Source organism: Thamnophis sirtalis, unplaced genomic scaffold (assembly GCF_051295495.1).
Source record: "Thamnophis sirtalis isolate CommonGarterSnake01/CBP01778 unplaced genomic scaffold, rThaSir2_p1.2 scaffold_3, whole genome shotgun sequence".
Classification (NCBI taxonomy): Eukaryota; Metazoa; Chordata; class Lepidosauria; order Squamata; family Natricidae; genus Thamnophis; species Thamnophis sirtalis.
In genome coordinates this window covers 13,025,387-13,047,309 of record NW_028261383.1, presented here as the reverse complement: position 1 = coordinate 13,047,309, position 21,923 = coordinate 13,025,387, and the positions used below count along the sequence as shown (strand labels likewise).

The following is a 21,923-nucleotide window of genomic DNA, read 5'->3' as shown; positions in this document are numbered from 1 at the left end:
CTATTCTTATAGTTGGGAAACTTATAAATAAACTATTATGACCTGTAATTCTAGAGTCTCTTTCTGTGTATTCCTTTATGATTATCTGATCGAGTGATTATGTTCAGCAATACCGAGCCCTTATTTTAAGTTTGCTGAGGGGAACAAACCCATTCCAGGAGGTAAATTTGTTTTTTTTAAGAAGTGCAACCCCTTGAGACCAGATCAACTCTATAAGAATCCACCCAGCCAGGTAAAATCAAGCAGAAAAGGTGAAGAAAAGGTCAAGACTTCGACAGAACTGTAATAAAACAAAAGATATTTTTACAGATTGTATGTGTAGAAAAAGGGGGATTCCTTCCTTGAGTTTCAACGCAGAAATACAGACAACAGAGATGACAAATTGGTGTAAAAGTATCTCCACACTATTTATTGCTTACATATTTATTTAATAACAAATGTAGTTTCAGTATGGCTTCCCGTCACATTTGAGCCCCTTCCACGTCTCTGTTTATTCTAACGGTCCCAGGAGCACATCCACACTTAAGACAATTGTAAGAGGAGAAGAAATCCCAGTTGGCCAGAAGCAGCAATCCAATCAAGTTTCCTCCAAAGCCGCTTGGCTCATTGCATCCAGCTCAAGCTCCACCACATCCATCATTCTCTGCCACCTATAGCACTTTACCTTCGCATCCCCTGCTACACTGGACCAAACGTTTCCCCAGCAGCACGGCGTCGGCAGCATGGAACAGGGCATGCGCAGAAGAGAAGCCCGGGATGTAGAGTACACAGGACAGGAGAGGCAGTAGCTGCCTTACGAGATACTCTATCTAAGAACAGTAAAAGAGGGTTCTTTACAGGGTTTCGCCACTCTAGGATGCAGTAGTCTTGGACCCACCGTCAGAGAGGCCTGGGGAGCGGGGGGATTTTTAGCGGGAAGGATTTGCCTCAGAAGGCCTGAAGGAGCGGAGCCCCCCCCTCTGAAACCGGGAAAGGGGCGGGGCAAGTGAGTGGGGGGGAAGGTCCGCTGTGAGCTAAGGCGGCATCGGAGGGGATTTCAGCCGTTCGGGCTGCGCTGAAGCCGGAGACCGAATGGAGGCCCGGGGGTGTCCCCTTCAGGCGGGGAGCGGCCCCTCCGAGGGCCCCCGCAACTGTGAGGCTGAGCGCTGGCGCTTCCGCAGCTGCGGCTTCCGGAAGGCCGAGGGGCCGCGGGCGCTTTGCAGCCGCCTGCACCGGCTGTGCCGGGGGTGGCTGCGGCCCGAGCGGAGCAGCAAAGCCGAGATGCTGGACCTGGTGGTGCTGGAGCAGCTGCTAGCCCTGCTGCCCCCGGAGTTGGCGGGCTGGCTGAGGGAGTGCGGGGCAGAGAACTGCGCCCAGGCGGTGGCCCTGGCCGAAGGCTGCCTCCTCGGCCCCGCAACTGCCCCGGAGCCCGTAAAGGGGCGGCAGGTGAGGGAGTTTTCATCCTCTTCTACGCTTTTTGTTTCTCTTCCTTACAGATAAATGCAAGAGAACATCAGCACGTCTTAGGATGATGTAATAGTATGTGCGACTAACTGGGACGTTATCTATTTTCCCACATACTTTGTTATGGACTGGACAGCCATAATGCAAAAAATATCTCAATTCTCACGTGGGGGTAGAGGGGGGGTGTCATAAAAACCCTTCCTAGTATTCCAGTGAGTACAGTGAGAGAACAAACAAGATTTTATTAATGTGGTATTAATAGATAGAGCTAATATTCTTTGTCCCGCTTCTTGTCTACCTGGAAGTGCTGATAACTGTTTCCTCCCAAGCCAAGGGCTCAGACTGACTCCAAGAGGGCTTCTCTATCCAGTAATAGCTATTGCCCAAAATCCCACTGACCCACACCCACAAAAACAAATGAATCATTCAAGTTCTCTAGTCCCTTTAGAAATTTTGATCAGTACCATTAGCATTGAACTGAATGTGAATGCAATGTCTTAAATGAATTCCCTTTCTCATGAACAGGACCTGTTAACCAAGGCAGTGTTGGAGACTTATTTGTCCCAACTTTTTCAAGACACAACTGGACTTTCTGGTTTTTCTTTGAAGACGTTTCACTTCTCCTCCAAGAAGCTCTTTCAACACTTCAGAGGAGAAGTGAAACATCTTCAAAGAAAAACCAAAAAACTCCAGTTGCCTATTGAAAAAGTACCTTGGGGACAACCATGACCTGGATTACTTAGAATCTCCATAGAAACTTATATTTCTTCTCTTAGATAATATTTTTAAGAAGAAGCAGAAAATGAGAATTATTTCGATTATACGTATGATAGAGTTTGAAAAAAATGGTCCCTGAAGAAAAAACAAAGCTTACAGAGAAAAACAACAAAGTATACTTTATTCATATTCCACTACCATGATCATGGGACTCCCTACCTGATGATAGGAGAGAGCCTTGAACAAACCTATTTTTCAGATTAAATGCATATGGACATTAACATTTGAAACAATATTTGGGCAAGGTAAAAGGACTAATGCAAGTATACATCATTGTTTTCCTGGACTGTTTTGATAAGCTATTAAACTGAGCTTTCTCAGGATTCTTCCTGATATTAACATGTCAAAAAATTAGTGTTTACATTATGGTTTAGGGAATGGTTGGTCGTCTGACAGTTTTTGGTTATTGAAGTTCCTATCATGATTTTCCTTACTGTTATTAATTCTATTTTATCTATTCCAATGGTGGAATTCAATTTTTTTTACTCCTCGTTCTGTGGGCATGGCATGGCTTGGTGGGTGTGGCAGGGGAAGGTGACTGCAAAATCTCCATTCCCACCCCACTCCAGGGGAAGATTACTGCAAAATCCCCATTTCCTCCCAATCAGCTGGGACTCGGGAGGCAGATAATAGATTGGGGCGGAGCCAGTTAGAGGTGGAATTACCAGTTCTCTGAACTACTCAAAATTTCCACTACTGGTGCTCCATAACTGATCAGAACCTGCTGAATACAACCTCTCATCTATTCCCAATTTGTGTCATGTCATTTTTTTTAGTCCACCTAAGGATATTATTGTACTCTGCATGTCCCTTTGCTTTGATATGAAGAGTATATCATTCATTACAGTTGGATATCCTTCAGAATCATTATGCAAAAGTGATTTATTGATCAAACCTGCTGAAAGGTTGCACTCAATCGAAGCAGAGATTCTCCCTAGTTCTGCTTTTCTATATATTCAAAGTCATCTTAAAACATTTATCAGTCAACGTTAAACCTGATTGGGAATTTGTTAGAAAGAATGAAGTATCCAAATATCTTTTAATGAGTCTCAGTGTTTCAGGGCATGTGTTTTACCCTCAAAGGCACCCTGATGTACATTCCAAGATCTCCTTCTGAACTTTCAGGTCGGTGGTCTCCTCACGGATAAAATAGACATGAATACATTCACAAAGAAGGAAAGGCCGTTATTGTCAAGTAATGAGGAGAAGATAAATAAGCAGCTCCTGTTCTGAAGGAAAATAGGAAATAAAAAGGAAGCAACTCATAAAAGTTGCAGCCAATTATCCAGAAATAACAGCAACCCACAGAGTAGGAATTCTCAAATTCTCTCATTTTTATTTGAATTGGAAAAATACATGTGGAGACCAAAAACTTAAGCAAACTAACATGGTTCGTTCGAAGTCATTTCAAAGTAGATCATAAATCAGGCCTTTTTTTTAAGTTGCAGGAGCCATTCATTGAGAAGATCTCAGCAGAGCTCCAGGGAGGAGGAGATCCATCCAATGATTCTGAAGAGCTTCTTTTCAGGAGGATCCAACTGGGACTACCTTGCCAGGTAAGTGTAAGTTTCTTCTGAGCTTCTTTGTAAACCAAAGGCCAAGTCTCTGTGAATTTCAATCCTGCTGTCCCCACAGAATGACCCAGTGAGCCTTACTAATTCAACCTTGAAGATGATCTTAGGAATGCAAACGAAGGTCAATTCACAAAAGTCTTGTACTTTTGAAATGTGTTGGAACAGTTTAATCTTCCTTAATATGTTTCAAAAGATATCTTCAGGATCATGTGCAACATTTTGAAATAGGGCAGATAAAAAATCCTTAATAGGTATGTCAGGTTTTCTAAGAGCCAAGGTGGCGCAGTGGTTAAATGCAGCACTGCAGGCTACTGCTAGATCAGCAGGTCAGCGGTTCAAATCTCACCGGCTCAGGGTTGACTCAGCCTTCCATCCTTCCGAGGTGGGTAAAATGAGGACCCAGATTGTTGGGGGCAATATGCTGACTCTCTGTAAACCGCTTAGAGAGGCCTGAAAGGCCTATGAAGCGGTATATAAGTCTACTGCTATTGCTATTGCTAACAAATGAGTGTTTTACTGGGCCAGAGAGAGAAGCACAGAGGATTCCCTGCACAAAATCTTTTTGGTGAATTCTGCCAGGCCAGGGGAGGAAGGGTGGTGGTACCATTCTGCAACTTGGATGCATCTAACCCATATTTTGTGCCTTTAAAAAACCGGCATGGAGGAGGTGGGGGGGGGGGGGGCTTCCCACCCTTAAGTGTGTGTGTTTATTTGCTAGAAGAAAATGTCCATTTGGTCTCTTGCAAAGCTCTCTATTCTCTTTTAAAATTAAGAAAGAAAACATAAGAGAGGACTGTCACATGAGGAAGATATTTTTTTTGTTTCTAGGGCTCTGATCCCTTTGAGGTGACGGCTGTGGAGTTCAAAGAGGAGGAGTGGGCACTGCTGGATTCTAGCCAGAAGGCCCTCTGCAGGGAAGTCATGCTGGAGGTTAATATGAATATGGCTGCTTTGGGTAAGGATCCTCTTTGCTCTGGGTTCTATTGATTAGGAAAGGTGTTTTAAGTGGGAATTAAAGAGAGAAGATGCATGCACTCAGTTGCATACGGTGGTGAGAACTCTAATGACTACCACCTGTAAAATCTTTCCTATTCTCAGGAAAATCACAGCCACAATGTAAAGGGAAAGGTTCTCCTCGCACATATGTGCTAGTTATTCCCAACTCTAGCGGTGCTCATCTCCGTTTCAAAACCGAAAAACCAGTCCTGTCCGAAGGTGTCTCCATGGTCATAAAGCCGGCATGACAAAACGCCAAAGGCTCAAGGAACACTGTTACCTTCCCATCAAGGAGGTCCCTATTTTTCTACTTACATTTTTTACATGCTTTCGGACTGGTAGGTTGGCCAGAAGCTGGGACAACTAACGGGAGTTCACTCCGTTACATGGCACTAGGGTTTCAAAATGCAAACCTTTTTGATTGACAAGCTCAGCGTGTTAGCCACTGAGCCACTGCAGCCCACTCACAATGTATAGTATGGGGCTAATATCCAGTGGACACCCACATGTGCAAAAGTCTCATACACTTCCCTTTGCTTCCCTTTAACTGCCAGGATTATAAACCAGCCAAGCCACTACATAGTAATTTTGTCCAAGGCTGTCCTCACAGCCACCCTGCTACAAAACCATTTTGAAAGGCCTTAGATGCAAATACTTGAGCAGATTGACCTAACAACAGTACAGCCTTCATATGGATCAGTGTTACAAAACGCTTGTATATCATTAAGAGTCTCTTACATAACATTTTCAACCCAACATTTCTTAGTTTGACAATTTGTTGTTACCAATGCTGACGTCAGATGGGCATATTTATGACGGGGAGATACCCCGCCCCCAGCCATCATTTTAAATTCTAATGAGATTTTCTGCCTTTTCCCCCCACACACAGGTGGTGGTGATGGGCTGGAGAATGAGAAGCAATGGAGGTTATTTAAACCACAATATGCAGTGCCTTCAAAGAGCCAAAATGAATTCTGTATAAATCGTAATCTGACGCACCATCAGAAGATCCACTCAAATGACAAAACATATAGCTGCATGGAGTTTGGAAAGAGATTCACTGATAGTTTTGATATTAATTGCCATCAAAGGATTGATACAGAGGACAGACCATATAAATGCATGGAGTGTGGAAAAAGTTTTCATTGGAACAGAGATCTTAATTGTCATGAAAGGACCCACACTGGGGAGCGTCCATACAAGTGCATGGAGTTTGGAAAGAGATTCACTGAAAGTAATGATATTAATTGCCATCAAAGGATTGACACAGAAGACAGAACATATAAATGCATGTTGTGTGAAAAGAGTTTTATTGACAAATGGCACCTTACTTTCCACCTAAGGATGCACGAAGCGGAAAGACCATATAAATGCATACAGTGTGGAAAAGCATTTGCTCAGAAAGGTGATCTTATTTATCATGAAAGAATCCACACAGGGGAGAGACCATATAAATGCATAGAGTGTGGAAAAGCATTTATTCGCAAAAATAGTCTTACTTCTCATGAAAGAATCCACACAGGGGAAAAACCGTATAAATGCATACAGTGTGGAAAAGCATTTATTTACAAAAGTAGTCTTATTAAACATGAAAAATCCGCACGGGAAAAACCATTTCAATGTACAGAATGTGGAGAGAGCTTTGCTCAGAAAGGACAGCTTAGATCTCATAACAGAATCCACACTGGGGACAGACCATATAAATGCATGGAGTTTGGAAAGTGATTCACTGAAAGTAAGTGATATTAATTGCCAACAAAGGATTGACAGAGAGGACAGACTACATAAATGCATGGAGTGTGAAAAGAGCTTTATTGACAAATGGCACCTTACTTTCCACCTAAGGATGCATGACGTGGAAAGACCATATAAATACATGGAGTGTGGAAAAAACTTTTGTCAGAACTCAGGACTAGTCATAAGAGGATCCACACTGGGGAGAGACCATATAAATGCATAAAGTGCAGAAAGAGCTTTATTAACAAATGGCAACTTGCATCCCACAAAAAGATGCACACGTGGGAGAGACCATAAAAATGTATACACTGGAAAAGCGTTTACTCGGAAAAGTGGTCTTATTAGTCATGAGAGAATCCATACACAGGAGAAACCATTTCAATGTACAGAATATGGAAAGAGCTTTGCTCAAAAAGGACAACTTAATTTTCATGAGAGAATCCACACAGGGTAGAGAACATATAAATGCACAGTGTGTGGAAAAAGCTTTGCTCGAACAGGACAACTTAATTCTTATAAAAGGACCGACACAGAAGAGAGACAATATAAATGCATGTAGAGTGGAGAAAGTTCCAGCAATTTCAATAGAATAGGGCTGGAAAGGAACTTGGAGGTCTTCTAGTCCAACCTGCTGCTCCAGCAGGAGAGTGTCAGGATTCCAAGTAACATCCCCAACAGAATCAAAACTCAGGCATTCACATTTACTCATGAAGGAATTCAAAGTGGGGATAATCCATATGAATGCATGGAGTGTGAAACCAGCTTTGCTCAGAAAAAACAACTTAATTCTCATGAAAGGATTCACCCAGAACAGAGACTATATATATGCATGTAGTGTGAAAATGGTTTAACAATCACAAGTTATTTATTCACGAAACAATCCAAAATGGTAAATCTAATGCATGGAGTATGGAAATAATTTTACTGGCAAAGAACATCTTATTCATCATAAATGGATCCATGTAGGGAGTAATACTTCTCAATGGACAAAGTGGAAAAGCCTCTAGTAGAATGTCTTATCTGAATTACTATTAGAGGATCCATACAGAGAAGAAATCATGTAAAGCAGGGAGTGTGGAAAAACTTTACTTGGGAACCACCATAATTCTCATAAAATTATGCCAACAGAAGAAACTGCATAAATCCACGGAAGGGATTTCAGAAGAACTTCTGGTTCCAAATATTTGAATTCATTCAGAGCAGCCAGGTTTTCCATTGCTTGTTTTGAGCTGCATTTGTGCTGTGGTAACAGAGATGAAAAATCAGAACTAAGCCCTTCAGTTTCCTGCCTTTTGCCCATCACCATCTCGCCATCTTTTCCAAACTGAGGATTGATGGCTTCCTTGACTTCCCTGTTAATTTAGAAATAGCACTTAGACTTATATACAGCTTCATAGTGCTTTACAATCCTCTCTAAGTGGTTTACAGAGTCAGGATATTGCCGCCAACGATCTGCATCCTCATTTTATTGGCCTTGGAAGGATGGAATGTTGAGTCAATCTTGAGCCTGGTGAGGTTTGAACTGCCAAATTAGAGGCAGCTGGCAGGCAGCAGCAGTAGTCTGCACTACATTCTAACCACTGCGCCACCAGTTTAATTTACCTAAAGAACACTATGAATCAGAATCCACACTCATTTCTCAAATTTAGAAAGCCTTTCAATCTGCAGTGTTCTATTCCCACAAAATAGTACTTTTCTTTCCTCTCAAGATTTAGCTAAAGAAATCTTCTCATTTTCCTTGGTTATCTTCTGACCAAAAGGAAAAGGAGTGAGATCAGCCCCAGAAAGACAACCTCTATGTAGCAGTCCCCAAGGCATTTTTCCTTCACTTGAGCTTCCCAATGTATTTGAGTAACAAACTCCTTATATTCTTATAGTTGGGGACCTTATAAATAAACTCTTATGACCTGTAATTCTACAGTCTCTTTCTGTGTATTCCTTTTTGATTATCTGATCCAGTGATTATGTTCAGCAATACTGAGCCCTTATTTTAAGTCTGCTAAGGGGAACAAACCCATTCCAGGAGGTAAATTTGCTTTTTTTTAAAGTAGTGCAGTCCCTTGAGACCAGATCAACTCTATAAGAATCCACCCAGCCAGGTAAAATCAAGAAGAAAAGGTGAAGAAAAGGTCAAGACTCTGACAGAACTGTAATAAATATAAAACAAAAGATATAGTACAGATTGTACTGTGTAGTGATGAAAGAAATCTGGGTTCGGCTCCAAGTGGGGAAAAAGACACTGGAAGCATGGAGGCTGCTTGGAAAGATAGTTTATTGTTGGACAGGACCACATGACTTGAGCCCTGAACAGAAAAGGTGATCACATGCTTCAATGTTGGTGGAGAAGAAGAGAGGGGCCGAAAGAGGGGCTTGCTAGGCTTTTTATATCCTGTTTACTCCCACCTGTTTCCTTCACTTCCTTTGTAAGAAATGTATTCAGATTGGTTGTCAGACTCCCATGGGGCCATGCAGGGCCTACTCTCTAGGCTGTGTTTTGAATCCAGGTATGGATGAGTTCTCAGATGCCATGTGGCCAGTTGAGTAAAGTTCCAACATTATTATGCCTTTACTCCCATCCCTCCTGGGGCTGCATTGGAGAATTCTTTATTATGTAAAGTGGACTAGCCTGGCCTTCTCAATGGCCTATTGACAAAGTGGGGATGGGCAGGAAGCTACAGGCAACTATTCTGTCTTTTAAAACATGTTTCTTTTCATATCTAGAGAAATATTCTGCCTTTTCAATATTTCCTAGGATCTTACATTTTTCTGAGAGAGGGCTGGATGATAACTTCTCACAGTAGAAAAAGGGGGATTACTTCCTTGAGTTTCAACGCAGGAATACAGACAACAGAGACGACAAATTGGTGTAAAAGTATCTCCACACTATTTATTGCTTACATATTTATTTAATAACAAATGTAGTTTCAGTATGGCTTCCCGTCACATTTGAGCCCCTTCCACGTCTCTGTTTATTCTAACTGTCCCAGGAGCACATCCACATTTAAGACAATTCTAAGAGGAGAAGAAATCCCAGTTGGCCAGAAGCAGCAATCCAATCAAGTTTCCTCCAAAGCCGCTTTGCTCATTGCAGCCCAGCTCAAGCTCCACCACACCCATCATTCTCTGCCACCTATAGCACTTTACCTTCGCATCCCCTGCCACACTGGACTCAACGTTTCCCCAGCAGCAGGGCGTCCTTTAATCGTTAGCATGGAACAGGGCATGCGCAGAAGAGAAGCCCGGGATGTAGAGTACACAGGACAGGAGAGGCAGTAGCTGCCTTACGAGACGCTCTATCTAAGAACAGTAAAAGAGGGTTCTTTACAGGGTTTCGCCACTCTAGGATGCAGTAGTCTTTGACCCACCGTCTGAGAGGCCTGGGGAGCGCGGGAATTTTTGGCGGGAAGGATTTGCAGCTGCTGTTCTCAGCCTCAGAAGGCCTGAAGGAGCGGAGCCCCCCCCCTCTGAAACCGAGAAAGGGGCGGGGCGAGTGAGTGGGGGGGAAGGTCCGCTGTGAGCTAAGGCGGCATCGGAGGGGATTTCAGCCGTTCGGGCTGCGCTGAAGCCGGAGACCGAATGGAGGCCCGGGGGTGTCCCCTTCAGGCGGGGAGCGGCCTCTCGGAGGGCCCCCTCAGCTGCGAGGCTGAGCGCTGGCGCTTCCGCTGCTGCGGCTTCCAGAAGGCCGAGGGGCCGCGGGCGCTTTGCAGCCGCCTGCACCGGCTGTGCCGGGGGTGGCTGCGGCCCGAGCGGAGCAGCAAAGCCGAGATGCTGGACCTGGTGGTGCTGGAGCAGCTGCTGGCCCTGCTGCCCCCGGAGTTGGCGGGCTGGCTGAGGGAGTGCGGGGCGGAGAACTGCGCCCAGGCGGTGGCCCTGGCCGAAGGCTGCCTCCTCGGCCCCGCAGCCGCCCCGGAGCCCGGAAAGGGGCGGCAGGTGAGGGAGTTTTCATCCTCTTCTACGCTTTTTCTTTCTCTTCCTTACAGATAAAAGCAAGAGGAAAACATCAGCAGGTCTTAGGATGATGTATTAGTATGTGCGACTAACTGTGGGACGTTATCTATTTTCCCACATACTTTGTTATGGACTGGACAGCCATAATGCAAAAAATATCTCAATTCTCACGTGGGGGTAGAGGGGGGGTGTCATAAAAACCCTTCCTAGTATTCCAGTGAGTACAGTGAGAGAACAAACAAGATTTTATTAATGTGGTATTAATAGATAGAGCTAATATTCTTTGTCACGCTTCTTGTCTACCTGGAAGTGCTGATAACTGTTTCCTCCCAAGCCAGGGGCTCAGACTGAATCCAAGAGGGCTTCTCTATCCAGTAATAGCTATTGCCCAAAATCCCACTGACCCACACCCACAAAAACAAATGAATCATCCAAGTTCTCTAGTCCCTTTAGAAATGTTGATCAGTACCATTAGCATTGAACTGAATGCGAATGTAATATCTTAAATGAATTCCCTTTCCCATAAACAGGACCTGTTAACCAAGGCGATGTTGGAGACTTATTTGTCCCAACTTTTTCAAGAAACAACTGGTTTTTCTTTGAATACGTTTCACTTCTCCTCCAAGAAGCTTCTTGGAGGAGAAGTGAAACGTCTTCAAAGAAAAACCAAAAACTCCATTTCCCTATTGAAAAAGTACCTTTGGGACAACCATGACCTGGAATCCTTAGAGTCTCCATAGAAACTTATATTTCTTCTCTTAGATAATATTTGTAAGAAGAAGCAGAAAATGAGAATTATTTTCACACAGGTATTTAAAACAGTTGCAAATTAATACAAAGAATGAACCGAGGATAGTAAAAGATTATGAAATAAGAGATGAAAATTGCATTCCGTGAACCAAATAATACTTAGGTTGCATATTTCAAAATCTATGTTTGATGTTATGAGGCAAAAACACAGAAAACGTCCTCCCCCTCCCCCCATCCTCAAGGTTTTTGAAGCTAGTCCATAATATCATCCTAAAAAGCAGTAGTGTTCAGTAAACTACTTTACAAAATCAGTTTGAATATAGTTATGCATTTTTACATTGCTTAGTTTCAGTATAATTAGTAGAGATGCAGATCCCGAGCCTATATGCTTTTCCCAACTGATGTAAGCGGGAAGATTGTATGATTATTAGATACTTAACACAAGTATTTCCTGGATTCTTCAATCAATATAGAGCTGTAAGGGACTTGAGGGTCTTCTTGTCTAACCCCCTTGTTCAGGCAGAAAACCATACACACACACACACACACACACACACACACACACACACACATGGCCGCACACACACACATGGCCGCACACTGCCAGGTCAAATTTAAGTGATCCTCCACTAGGACTCTACAGTCCCTCTGACAGTTACTGTTTTTGAGCCAAGTTTTGCCTAATCTGTACTTGTACCTATGGTTTTTCCTGCCTAAGTGTAGAAACCTTGCTTCTCTCTGCATTAAATTTCATTTTCTGGAATGGGGCCCATTGTTCAAGTCTGACAGGATCATTTTGTATCCTGAGCTTATCTTCTGGGGAGTTGGCTATTCCTGCCAGCTTAATGTTTTCTACAGATTTGATGAGTTCCCCTTCTATTCCCTCATCTAAATCATTTATGAAGATATTGAAGAGTACTGAGACTAAGATGGATCTTTGTGATACCCCACTGTAGACATTCCACTATAGATAGTTCTAAGCAGACTTTCGATTATACGTACGATAGAGTTTGAAAAAAATGGTCCCTGAAGAAAAAACAAAGCTTACAGGGAAAAACAACAAAGTATACTTTATTCATATTCCACTACCATGATCATGGGACTCCCTACCTGATGATAGGAGAGAGCCTTGAACAAACCTATTTTTCAGATTAAATGCATATGGACATTAACATTTGAAACAATATTTGGGCAAGGTAAAAGGACTAATGCAAGTATACATCATTGAGCCAAGGTGGCGCAGTGGTTAAAAGCAGCACTGCAGGCTACTGCTAGATCAGCAGGTCAGCGGTTCAAATCTCACCGGCTCAGGGTTGACTCAGCCTTCCATCCTTCCGAGGTGGGTAAAATGAGGACTCAGATTGTTGGGGGCAATATGCTGACTCTCTGTAAACCGCTTAGAGAGGCCTGAAAGGCCTATGAAGCGGTATATAAGTCTACTGCTATTGCTATTGCTATTGTTTTCCTGGACTGTTTTGATAAGCTATTAAATTGAGCTTTCTCAGGATTCTTCCTGATATTAATGTCAAAAAATTAGTGTTTACATTATGGTTTAGGGAATGGTTGGTCTGCTGACAGTTTTTGGTTATTGAACTTCCTATCATGATTTTCATTATTATTAATTCTATTTTATCTATTCCATTAGTGGGATTCAATTTTTTTTACTCCTCGTTCTATGGGCATGGCATGGCTTGGTGGGCGTTCCAGGAGAACGTTACTGCAATATCTCCATTCCCACCCCATTCCAGGCGAAGGTTACTGCGAAATCCCCATTTCCTCCCAATCAGCTGGGACGGGGGGGGGGGCAGATAATAGATTAGAGCGGAGCCAGTTAGAGATGGAGTTACCAGTTCTCTGAACTACTCAAAATTTCCACTACTGGTTTTCCAGAACTGATCAGAACCTGCTGAATACAACCTCTGATCTATTCCCAATTTGTGTCATGTCATTCTTTTAGTCCACCTTAGGATATCATTGCACTCTGCATGTCCCTTTGCTTTGATATGAAGAGTATATCATTCATTACAGTTGGATATCCTTCAGAATCATTTTGAAAAAGTGATTTATTGATCAAACCTGCTGAAAGGTTGTACTCCATTGCAACAGAGATTCTCCCTAGTTCTGCTTTTCTATATATTCAAAATCATCTTAAAATATTTATCAGTCAACGTTAAACCTGATTGGGAATTTGTTAGAAAGAATGAAGTATCCAAATATCTTTTAATGAGTGTCAATGTTTCAGGGCCTGTGTTTTACCCTCAAAGGCACCTTGATGTACATTCCAAGATCTCCTTCTGAACTTTCAGGTCGGTGGTCTCCTCACGGATAGAATAGACATAAATACATTCACAAAGAATGAAAGGCCGTTATTGTCAAGTAATGAGAAGATAAATAAGCAGCTCCTGTTCTGAAGGAAAATAGGAAATAAAAAGGAAGCAACTCATAAAAGTTGCAGCCAATTATCCAGAAATAACAGCAACCCACAGAGTAGGAATTCTCAAATTCTCTCATTTTTATTTGAATTGGAAAAATACATGTGGAGAACAAAAACTTAAGCAAACTAACATGGTTAGTTCATTTGAAAGTAGATCATAAATCAGGCCTTTTTTTTAAGTTGCAGGAGCCATTCATTGAGGAGATCTCAGCAGAGTTCCAGGAAAGAGAAGATCCATCCAATGATTCTGAGGAGCTTCTTTTCAGGAGGATCCAACTGGGACTACCTTGCCAGGTAAGTGTAAGTTTCTTCTGTGAAGTTTAAACGCCTTCATTCATGAGCTTCTTTGTAAACCAAAGGCCGAGTCTCTGTGAATTTCAATCCTGCTGTCCCCACAGAATGACCCAGTGAGCCTTACTAATTCAACCTTGAAGATGATCCTAGGAATGCAAACAAAGGTCAAGTCACAAAAGTCTTGTAATCTTGAAATGTGTTGGAACAGTTTAATCTTCCTTAATATGTTTCAAAAGACTTGATATTTTCAGGATCATGTGCAACATTTTGAAATAGGGCAGATAAAAAATTCCTAATAGGTATGTCATGTTTTCTAATAAATGAGTGTTTTACTGGGCTGGAGAGATAAGCCCAGAGGATTCCCTGCAGAAAATCTTTTTGGTGAATTCTGCCAGGCCAGGGGAGGAGGGATGGTGGTGCTGATCCCCAAGCAGTGCCATTCTGCAACTTGGATGCATCTAACCCATATTTTGTGCCTTTAAAAAAGCAGCATGGAGGAGGTGGAGTGGGGCTTCCCACCCTTAAGTGTGTGTGTTTATCTGCTAGAAGAAAATGTCCATTTGATCTCTTGCAAAGCTCTCTTTTCTCTTTTGGAATTAAGAAAGAAAACATAAGAGAAGACTGTCACATGGGGAAGATATTTTTTTGTTTCTAGGGCTCTGATCCCTTTGAGCTGGCGGCTGTGGACTTCACAGAGGAGGAGTGGGCACTGCTGGATTCTAGCCAGAAGGCCTTCTGCAGGGAAGTCATGCTGGAGGTTACTATGAATATGGCTGCTCTGGGTAAGGATCCTCTTTGCTCTGGGTTCTGTTGATTAGTTGTTTTAAGTGGGAACTAAAGAGAGAAGATACATGCACTCAGTTGCATACGGTGATGAGAACTCTAATGACTGCCACCTGTAAAATCTTTCCTAATCTCAGGAAAATCAGAATCACAATGTATAAGGTAAAGATTCCCCTCGCAAATATGTGCTAGTTGTTCCCAACTCTAGCGGTGCTCATCTCCGTTTAAAAACTGAAGAGCCAGCGCTGTCTGAAGCGTCTCCGTGATCATGAGACCGGCATGACTAACCGCCAAAGGCTCATAGAACACTGTTACCTTCCCATCAAGGTGGTCCCTATTTTTCTACTGGCATTTTTACATGCTTTCAAACGGCTAGGTTGGAAAAAGCTGGGACAAGTAACGGGAGTTCACTCCGTTACACGGCACCAGGGATTCAAAGTGCCGACCTTTCTGATTGACAAGGTCAGCGTCTTAGCCACTGAGCCACTGCATCCCACTCACAATGTATAGTATGTGGCTAATATCCAGTGGACGCCCATATGTGCAAAAGTCTCATACACTTCCCTTAGCTTCCCTTTAATTGCCAGGGGCCCTGGATTATAAACCAGCTGAGCCACTACATAGTCATTTTGTCCAAGGTTGTCCTCACAGCCACTCTTCTACAAAACAACAAGGGCCTTTTCAGAAATGTCCACCATACCATTGTGAAGAGCCTTAGATGCAAATGCCTGAGCAGATTGACCTAACAACAGTGTAAAGCCTTCATATGGGTCACTGCTGACAAAACTCTTGGATATCATTAAGAGTGTCCTACATAACATTTTCAACCCAACATCTCCTAGTTTGACAATTTGTTGTTACCAATGCTGATGTTAGATGGGCATATTTCTGACTGGGAAATACACCCCCCCCCAATAGCCATCATTTTAAATTCTAATGAGAATTTCTGCCTGGAAATTGGACTTGACCCAGCTAATTCAAGGTCCGACTCATACAGCAGTACACACTCTTGACCTTGTGTTTTTTTCGGGGCAGTGGAGATGTGATCTGGAATTGAAGGGCATAAAGACCTTGCCCTTGTCATGGTCAGATCACTTCCTACTGAGGCTTGATTTTCTGAAACTACTCCGCCACTGCAGGGAGGTGGAACCGATTAAATGGTTCCGCCCCAGGTGCCTGATGGATCCTTTGAGATTTCAGATGGAGCTTGGGGAGATACCTGACTCCCTTGCCCACAGTCCGACGGACTCCTTGGTCGCTGCTTGGAACAGAGCGGCGGCTGGGGCTCTTGATCGGATTGCGCTTTGCGGCCTCTCCGCGGCAGTGGATCCAGGAGGGCCCCTTGGTTTACCGAGGAACTCCGGGAGATGAAGCACCAAAAGAGATGCCTAGAGCGATGCTGGAGGGCCAGTAAATCCGAATCTGACCGAACACAATTAAGAGCCTTTATTAGGACTTATCTAGTGGCGATTCGGGCGGCTAAATGTTTGCATTTCTCCACTCTCGTTGCATCCTCAGAATCACGCCCGGCCGCCCTGTTTAGGATAACCCACTCCCTCCTGAAAGAGAGGGATGCGGGTGAACCCTTGCAGGAAAGAGCCGAGGAATTTGGTCAGTTTCTGTCGGACAAAGTCGCTCATATTCAGACAGACTTGGACAGTACCTGCAGACATGCCAAGAGTGGAGTTCCTTGGAGCGAGTTCCAGCCTTTTACTCCTGAGGAAGTGGACAAGGCCATGGGAGCTGTGAGTACCTCCACCTGTTTACTAGACCCGTGTCCCTCCTGGCTGGTTTCGACCAGCAGGGAGGTTACACAAGGCTGGCTCCAGAGGATTGTTAATACCTTTTACAGGAGGGATCTTTCCCTCTGCCCCTAAAGGTCGCGGTGGTAAGACCCCTCCTTAAGAAGTCTTCCCTGGATCCAGCTATTCTTAAAAACTACTGTCCAGTCTCCAACCTCCCTTTTGTAGGGAAGGTTGTTGAGAAGGTGGTGGCCTTTCAGCTCCGACGGACCTTGGACGAAACTGATTATCTCGATCCCTTTCAGTCGGGTTTCAGGCCTGGTTACTCCACCGAAACTGCTTTGGTCGCGCTGACTGATGATCTCTGATGGGCCAGGGATAGAGGATATTCCTCTATCCTGGTGCTTCTTGACCTCTCAGCAGCCTTCGATACCATTGACCATGGTATCCTTCTGCGATGATTGAGAGAGTGGGAGTGGGAGGCACTGTGTTATGGTGGTTCTCCTCTTACCTCTCGGATAGATCACAGTCGGTGTTGGTTGGAGGACAGAGGTCAACCCCTAGGCCCCTAAAACATGGGGTGCCTCAGGGCTCGGTCCTGTCCCCCCTCCTATTTAACATCTACATGAAGCCGCTGGGTGAGATGATTCATCGGCACGGGATCAAATATCATCAATACGCAGACGATACCCAGTTGTATCTGTCCGCCCCGTGCCAACTCAGCGAAGCGGTAGAAGTGATGTGCCAGTGCCTGGAGGCTGTTATGGTCTGGATGGGAGTAAACAAGCTGGCACTCAATCCAGACAAGACCGAGTGGCTATTGGTGTTGCCCCCCAAGAATGGACCAGATATTCCATCTCTTAGCTTGGGGGGCGAAACTCTTCACCCCTCAGAGAGGGTCCGCAACTTGGGTGTCCTCCTGGATTCTCAGCTGACATTAGAATACCACCTGTCGGCTGTGACCAGGGGGGCCTTTGCCCAGGTTCGCCTGGTGCACCAGTTGCGGCCCTACCTGGACCGGGAAGCACTTCAAATGGTCACTCATGCTCTCGTCACCTCTAGGCTTGATTACTGTAATGTGCTTTACTTGGGGCTGCCCTTAAGAGTGTTCGGAGACTACAATTGGTCCAGAATGCGGCCGTGCGAGCGATATCGGGTGTACCTAGGTATACCCATGTCACACCTATTCTCTGCGAGCTGCACTGGCTTCCCATCGGTGTCTGAACGCGATTCAAGGTGCTGGTCATTACCTTTAAAGCCCTACATGGCTTGGGACCTGGATACCTACGGGACCGCCTCTTGCCATATACCTCCCAATGATGTATAAGATCTCACAGATTGGGCCTCCTCCGGGTACTGTCGACCAGGCAATGCCGGTCGGCGACTACTCAGGGGAGGTCTTTCTGCAGCTGTCCCGATCCTGTGGAATGATCTACCCGCAGAGATCTGGACCCTTCCCACGCTCTCTCGGCCTTCCGTAAAGCCACCAAAACCTGGCTGTTCCGGCAGGCCTGGGGCTGTTGACCCTAAAATATGGTCCAGCCCCACTTAGAACGGAGTGCATGGTGTGTTTTTTAAATCTATCTTTTCTTTCCTTCTCTTCTTTTTGATTTTTTGTATTGTTAGCCGCCCAGAGTCCTACGGGATTGGGCGGCATATAAATGTTATTAAACTTTAAACTTTTCCCCCCCAAATAGGTGGTGGTGATGGGCTGGAGAATGAGAATGAGAGGTTATTTAAACCACAATATGCAGTGTCTTCAAAGAGCCAAAGTGAATTCCGTACAAGTCGTAATCTGATGCACCATCAGAAGATCCACTCAAATGACGAAACATATAGTTGCATGGAGTTTGGAAAGAGATTCACTGAGAGTAGTGACATTAATTGCCATCAAAGGATTGACACAGAGGACAGACCATATAAATGCATGGAGTGTGGAAAAAGTTTTCATTGGAACAGAGATCTTATTTGTCATGAAAGGACCCACACTGGGGAGCGCCCATACAAGTGCATGGAATTTGGAAAGAGATTCACTGAAAGTAATGATATTAATTGCCATCAAAGGATTGACACAGAGGACAGAACATATAAATGCATGGTGTGTGAAAAGAGCTTTATTGACAAATGGCACCTTACTTTCCACCTAAGGATGCATGAAGCGGAAAGACCATATAAATGCATACAGTGTGGAAAAGCATTTGCTAAGAAAGGTTATCTTATTTATCATGAAAGAATCCACACAGGGGAGAGACCATATCAATGTACACAGTGTGGAAAAGCATTTGCTCAGAAATGTGATCTTATTAATCATGAAAGAATCCACACAGGGGAAAAACCGTATAAATGCATACAGTGTGGAAAAGCATTTACTACCAAAAGTAAACTTATTAAACATGAAAGAATCCACACGGGGGAAAAACCGTATGAATGTATACAGTGTGGAAAAGCATTTGCTCAGAAAGGTGATCTTATTAATCATGAAAGAATCCACACAGGGGAGAGACCATATAAATGCATACAGTGTGGAAAAACATTTATTCGCAAAAATAATCTTACTTCTCATGAAAGAATCCACACAGGGGAAAAACCGTATAAATGCATACAGTGTGGAAAAGCATTTATTTGCAAAAGTAGTCTTACTTGTCATGAAAGAATCCATACAGGGGAAAAACCATTTCAATGTACAGAATGTGGAAAGAGCTTTGCTCAGAAAGTACAGCTTAAATCTCATAACAGAATCCACACTGGGGACAGACCATATAAATGCATGGAGTTTGGAAAGAGATTCACGGAAAGAAGTGATATTAATTGCCAACAAAGGATTGACACAGAGGACAGACCATATGGAGTGTGAAAAGAGCTTTATTGACAAATGGCACCTTACTTTCCACCTAAGGATGCACGAAGCTGAAAGACCATATAATTGCATACAGTGTGGAAAAACATTTACTCAGAAATATGATCTTATTAATCATGAAAGAATCCACACGGGAAAAACCATTTCAATGTACAGAATGTGGAAAGAGTTTGCTCAGAAAGGATAGCTTAAATCTCATAGCAGAATCCACACAGGGGACAGACCATATAAATGCATGGAGTTTGGAAAGAGATTCACTGAAAGTAGTGATATTAATTGCCATCAAAGGATTGACACAGAGGACAGACCATATGGAGTGTGAAAAGAGCTTTATTGACAAATGGCACCTTACTTTCCACCTAAGGATGCACACAGCGGAAAGACCATATAAATGCATGGATTGTGGAAAAAGCTTTTGTCAGAACTCAGAACTTAATCGCCATAAGAGGATCCACAGTGGGGAGAGACCATATAAATGCATACCGTGTGGAAAAGCATTTACTCACAAAAGTAGTCTTATTAGTCATGAAAGAATCCACACGGGAAAAAACATTTCAATGTACAGAATGTGGAAAGAGCTTTGCTCAGAAAGGACAACTTAATTCTCATAAAAGGACCCACACAGAAGAGAGACCATATAAATGCATGTAGTGTGGAGAAAGCTCCAACAATTTCAATAGAATAGAATAGGGTTAGAAGGAATCTTGGAGGTCTTCACGTCTAATACCTGCTCCAGCAGGAGACTGTCATGGTTCCAAGCAACATCCCCAACAGAATAAAACAGGCATTTACAATACATTGTAAAGCGGCAGGCTGGGCTAGCCTAGTTTAGTCCTGATGGGTGGGGGAGCGAGCTTCCGCTGCTGCGGCTTCCGGAAGGCCGAGGGGCCGCGGGCACTTTGCCTCCGCCTGCACCAGCTGTGCCGGGGGTGGCTGCGGCCCAAGCGGAGCAGCAAAGCCGAGCTGCTGGACCTGGTGGTGCTGGAGCAGCTGCTGGCCCTGCTGCCCCCAGAGTTGGCGGGCTGGCTGAGGGAGTGCGGGGCGGAGAACTGAGCCCAGGCGGTGGCCCTGGCCGAAGGCAGCCTCCTCGGCCCCGCAGCTGCCCCGGAGCCCTATTAAAAAAGTACCTTTGGACAACCCATGACCTGGATTACTTAGAGTCTCCATAGAAACTTATATTTCTTCTCTTAGATAATATTTTTAAGAAGAAGCAGAAAATGAGAATTAATTTCACACAGGTATTTTAAAACAGTTGCAAATTAATACAAAGAATGAACCGAGGATAGTAAAAGATTATGCAATAAGAGATGAAAATTGTATTTCGGTGAACTAAATAGTACTTAGGTTGCATATTTCAAAATCTGTGTTTGATGTTATTAGGCAAAAACACAGAAAACGTCCACCCCCTCCCCCTGTCCTCAAGGTTTTTGAATCTAGTCCATACTATCATCCTAAAAAGTAGTAATGTTCAGTAAAATACTTTACAAAATCAGTTTGAATATAGTTATGCATTTTTACATTGCTTAGTTTCATTATAATTAGTAGAGATGCAGATCCCGAGCCTATATGCTTTTCCCAACTGATGTAAGCGGGAAGATTGTATGATTATTAGATAACACATTAGATACTTAACACAAGTATTTCCTGGATTCTTCAATCAGTATAGAGCTGTAAGGGACTTGAGGGTCTTCTTGTCTAACCCCCTTGTTCAGGCAGAAAACCATATATATATATATGGCCGCACACTGCCAGGTCAAATTTAAGTGATCCTCCACTAGGACTCTACAGTCCCTCTGACAGTTACTGTTTTTGAGCCAAGTTTTGCCTAATCTGTACTTGTACCTATGGTTTTTCCTGCCTAAGTGTAAAACCTTGCTTCTCTCTGCATTAAATTTCATTTTCTGGAATGGGGTCCATTGTTCAAGTCTGACAAGATCATTTTGTATCCTGAGCTTATCTTCTGGGGAGTTGGCTATTCCTGCCAGCTTAATGTTTTCTACAGATTTGATGAGTTCCACTTCTATTCCCTCACCTAAATCATTTATGAAGATATTGAAGAGTACTGAGACTAAGATGGATCTTTGTGATACCCCACTGTAGACATTCCACTATAGATAGTTCTAAGCAGACTTTTGATTATACGTATGATAGAGTTTGAAAAAAATGGTCCCTGAAGAAAAAACAAAGCTTACAGGGAAAAACAACAAAGTATACTTTATTCATATTCCACTACCATGATCATGGGACTCCCTACCTGATGATAGGAGAGAGCCTTGAACAAACCTATTTTTCAGATTAAATGCATATGGACATTAACATTTGAAACAATATTAGAGCAAGGTAAAAGGACTAATGCAAGTATACATCATTGTTTTCCTGGACTGTTTTGATAAGCTATTAAATTGAGCTTTCTCAGGATTCTTCCTGATATTAACATGTCAAAAAATCAGTGTTTACATTATGGTTTAGGGAATGGTTGGTCTGCTGACAGTTTTTGATTATTGAAGTTCCTATCATGATTTTCATTACTGTTACTAATTCTACTTTATCTATTCCATTGGTGGGATTCAATTTTTTTTTACTCCTCG

General features: G+C 43.4%; 2 protein-coding genes across 3 annotated transcripts; both read left to right on the top strand.

The window, feature by feature from the left end:
- Positions 1-1,001: 1,001 nt before the first annotated feature.
- On the top strand, positions 1,002-8,440 carry LOC148047214 (zinc finger protein with KRAB and SCAN domains 4-like). The gene is made up of 4 exons (XM_087711272.1): positions 1,002-1,425; positions 3,663-3,776; positions 4,623-4,749; positions 5,680-8,440. Exons 1-4 carry the CDS (start codon positions 1,072-1,074, stop codon positions 6,513-6,515), a joined length of 1,431 nt encoding a protein of 476 aa, XP_087567398.1. The 5' UTR covers positions 1,002-1,071; the 3' UTR covers positions 6,516-8,440.
- Positions 8,441-9,660: 1,220 nt separating this feature from the next.
- Positions 9,661-21,242, top strand: LOC106545180 (uncharacterized). 2 transcript variants are annotated; one of them, XM_087711259.1, is made up of 4 exons: positions 9,661-10,457; positions 13,846-13,953; positions 14,609-14,735; positions 18,176-21,242. In XM_087711259.1, exons 1-4 carry the CDS (start codon positions 10,104-10,106, stop codon positions 19,330-19,332), a joined length of 1,746 nt encoding a protein of 581 aa, XP_087567385.1. In that variant the 5' UTR covers positions 9,661-10,103; the 3' UTR covers positions 19,333-21,242. The 2 variants fall into 2 exon arrangements, with proteins under 2 accessions (XP_087567385.1, XP_087567384.1); XM_087711258.1 differs by having other exon boundaries at positions 13,840-13,953.
- The last annotated feature ends 681 nt before the right edge of the window (positions 21,243-21,923 follow it).

Bases quoted from the DNA above. Each gene is read 5' to 3' on its own strand.
- LOC148047214 (XM_087711272.1), top strand. From the start codon at position 1,072: ATGGAGGCCCGGGGGTGTCCCCTTCAGGCGGGGAGCGGCCCCTCCGAG. The intron at 1,426-3,662 runs GTGAGGGAGTTT...CTTTTTTTTAAG, and splicing joins AGCCCGTAAAGGGGCGGCAG to TTGCAGGAGCCATTCATTGA. The intron at 3,777-4,622 runs GTAAGTGTAAGT...TTTTGTTTCTAG, and splicing joins AACTGGGACTACCTTGCCAG to GGCTCTGATCCCTTTGAGGT.
- LOC106545180 (XM_087711258.1), top strand. From the start codon at position 10,104: ATGGAGGCCCGGGGGTGTCCCCTTCAGGCGGGGAGCGGCCTCTCGGAG. The intron at 10,458-13,839 runs GTGAGGGAGTTT...CTTTTTTTTAAG, and splicing joins AGCCCGGAAAGGGGCGGCAG to TTGCAGGAGCCATTCATTGA. The intron at 14,736-18,175 runs GTAAGGATCCTC...CCCCCCAAATAG, and splicing joins TATGAATATGGCTGCTCTGG to GTGGTGGTGATGGGCTGGAG.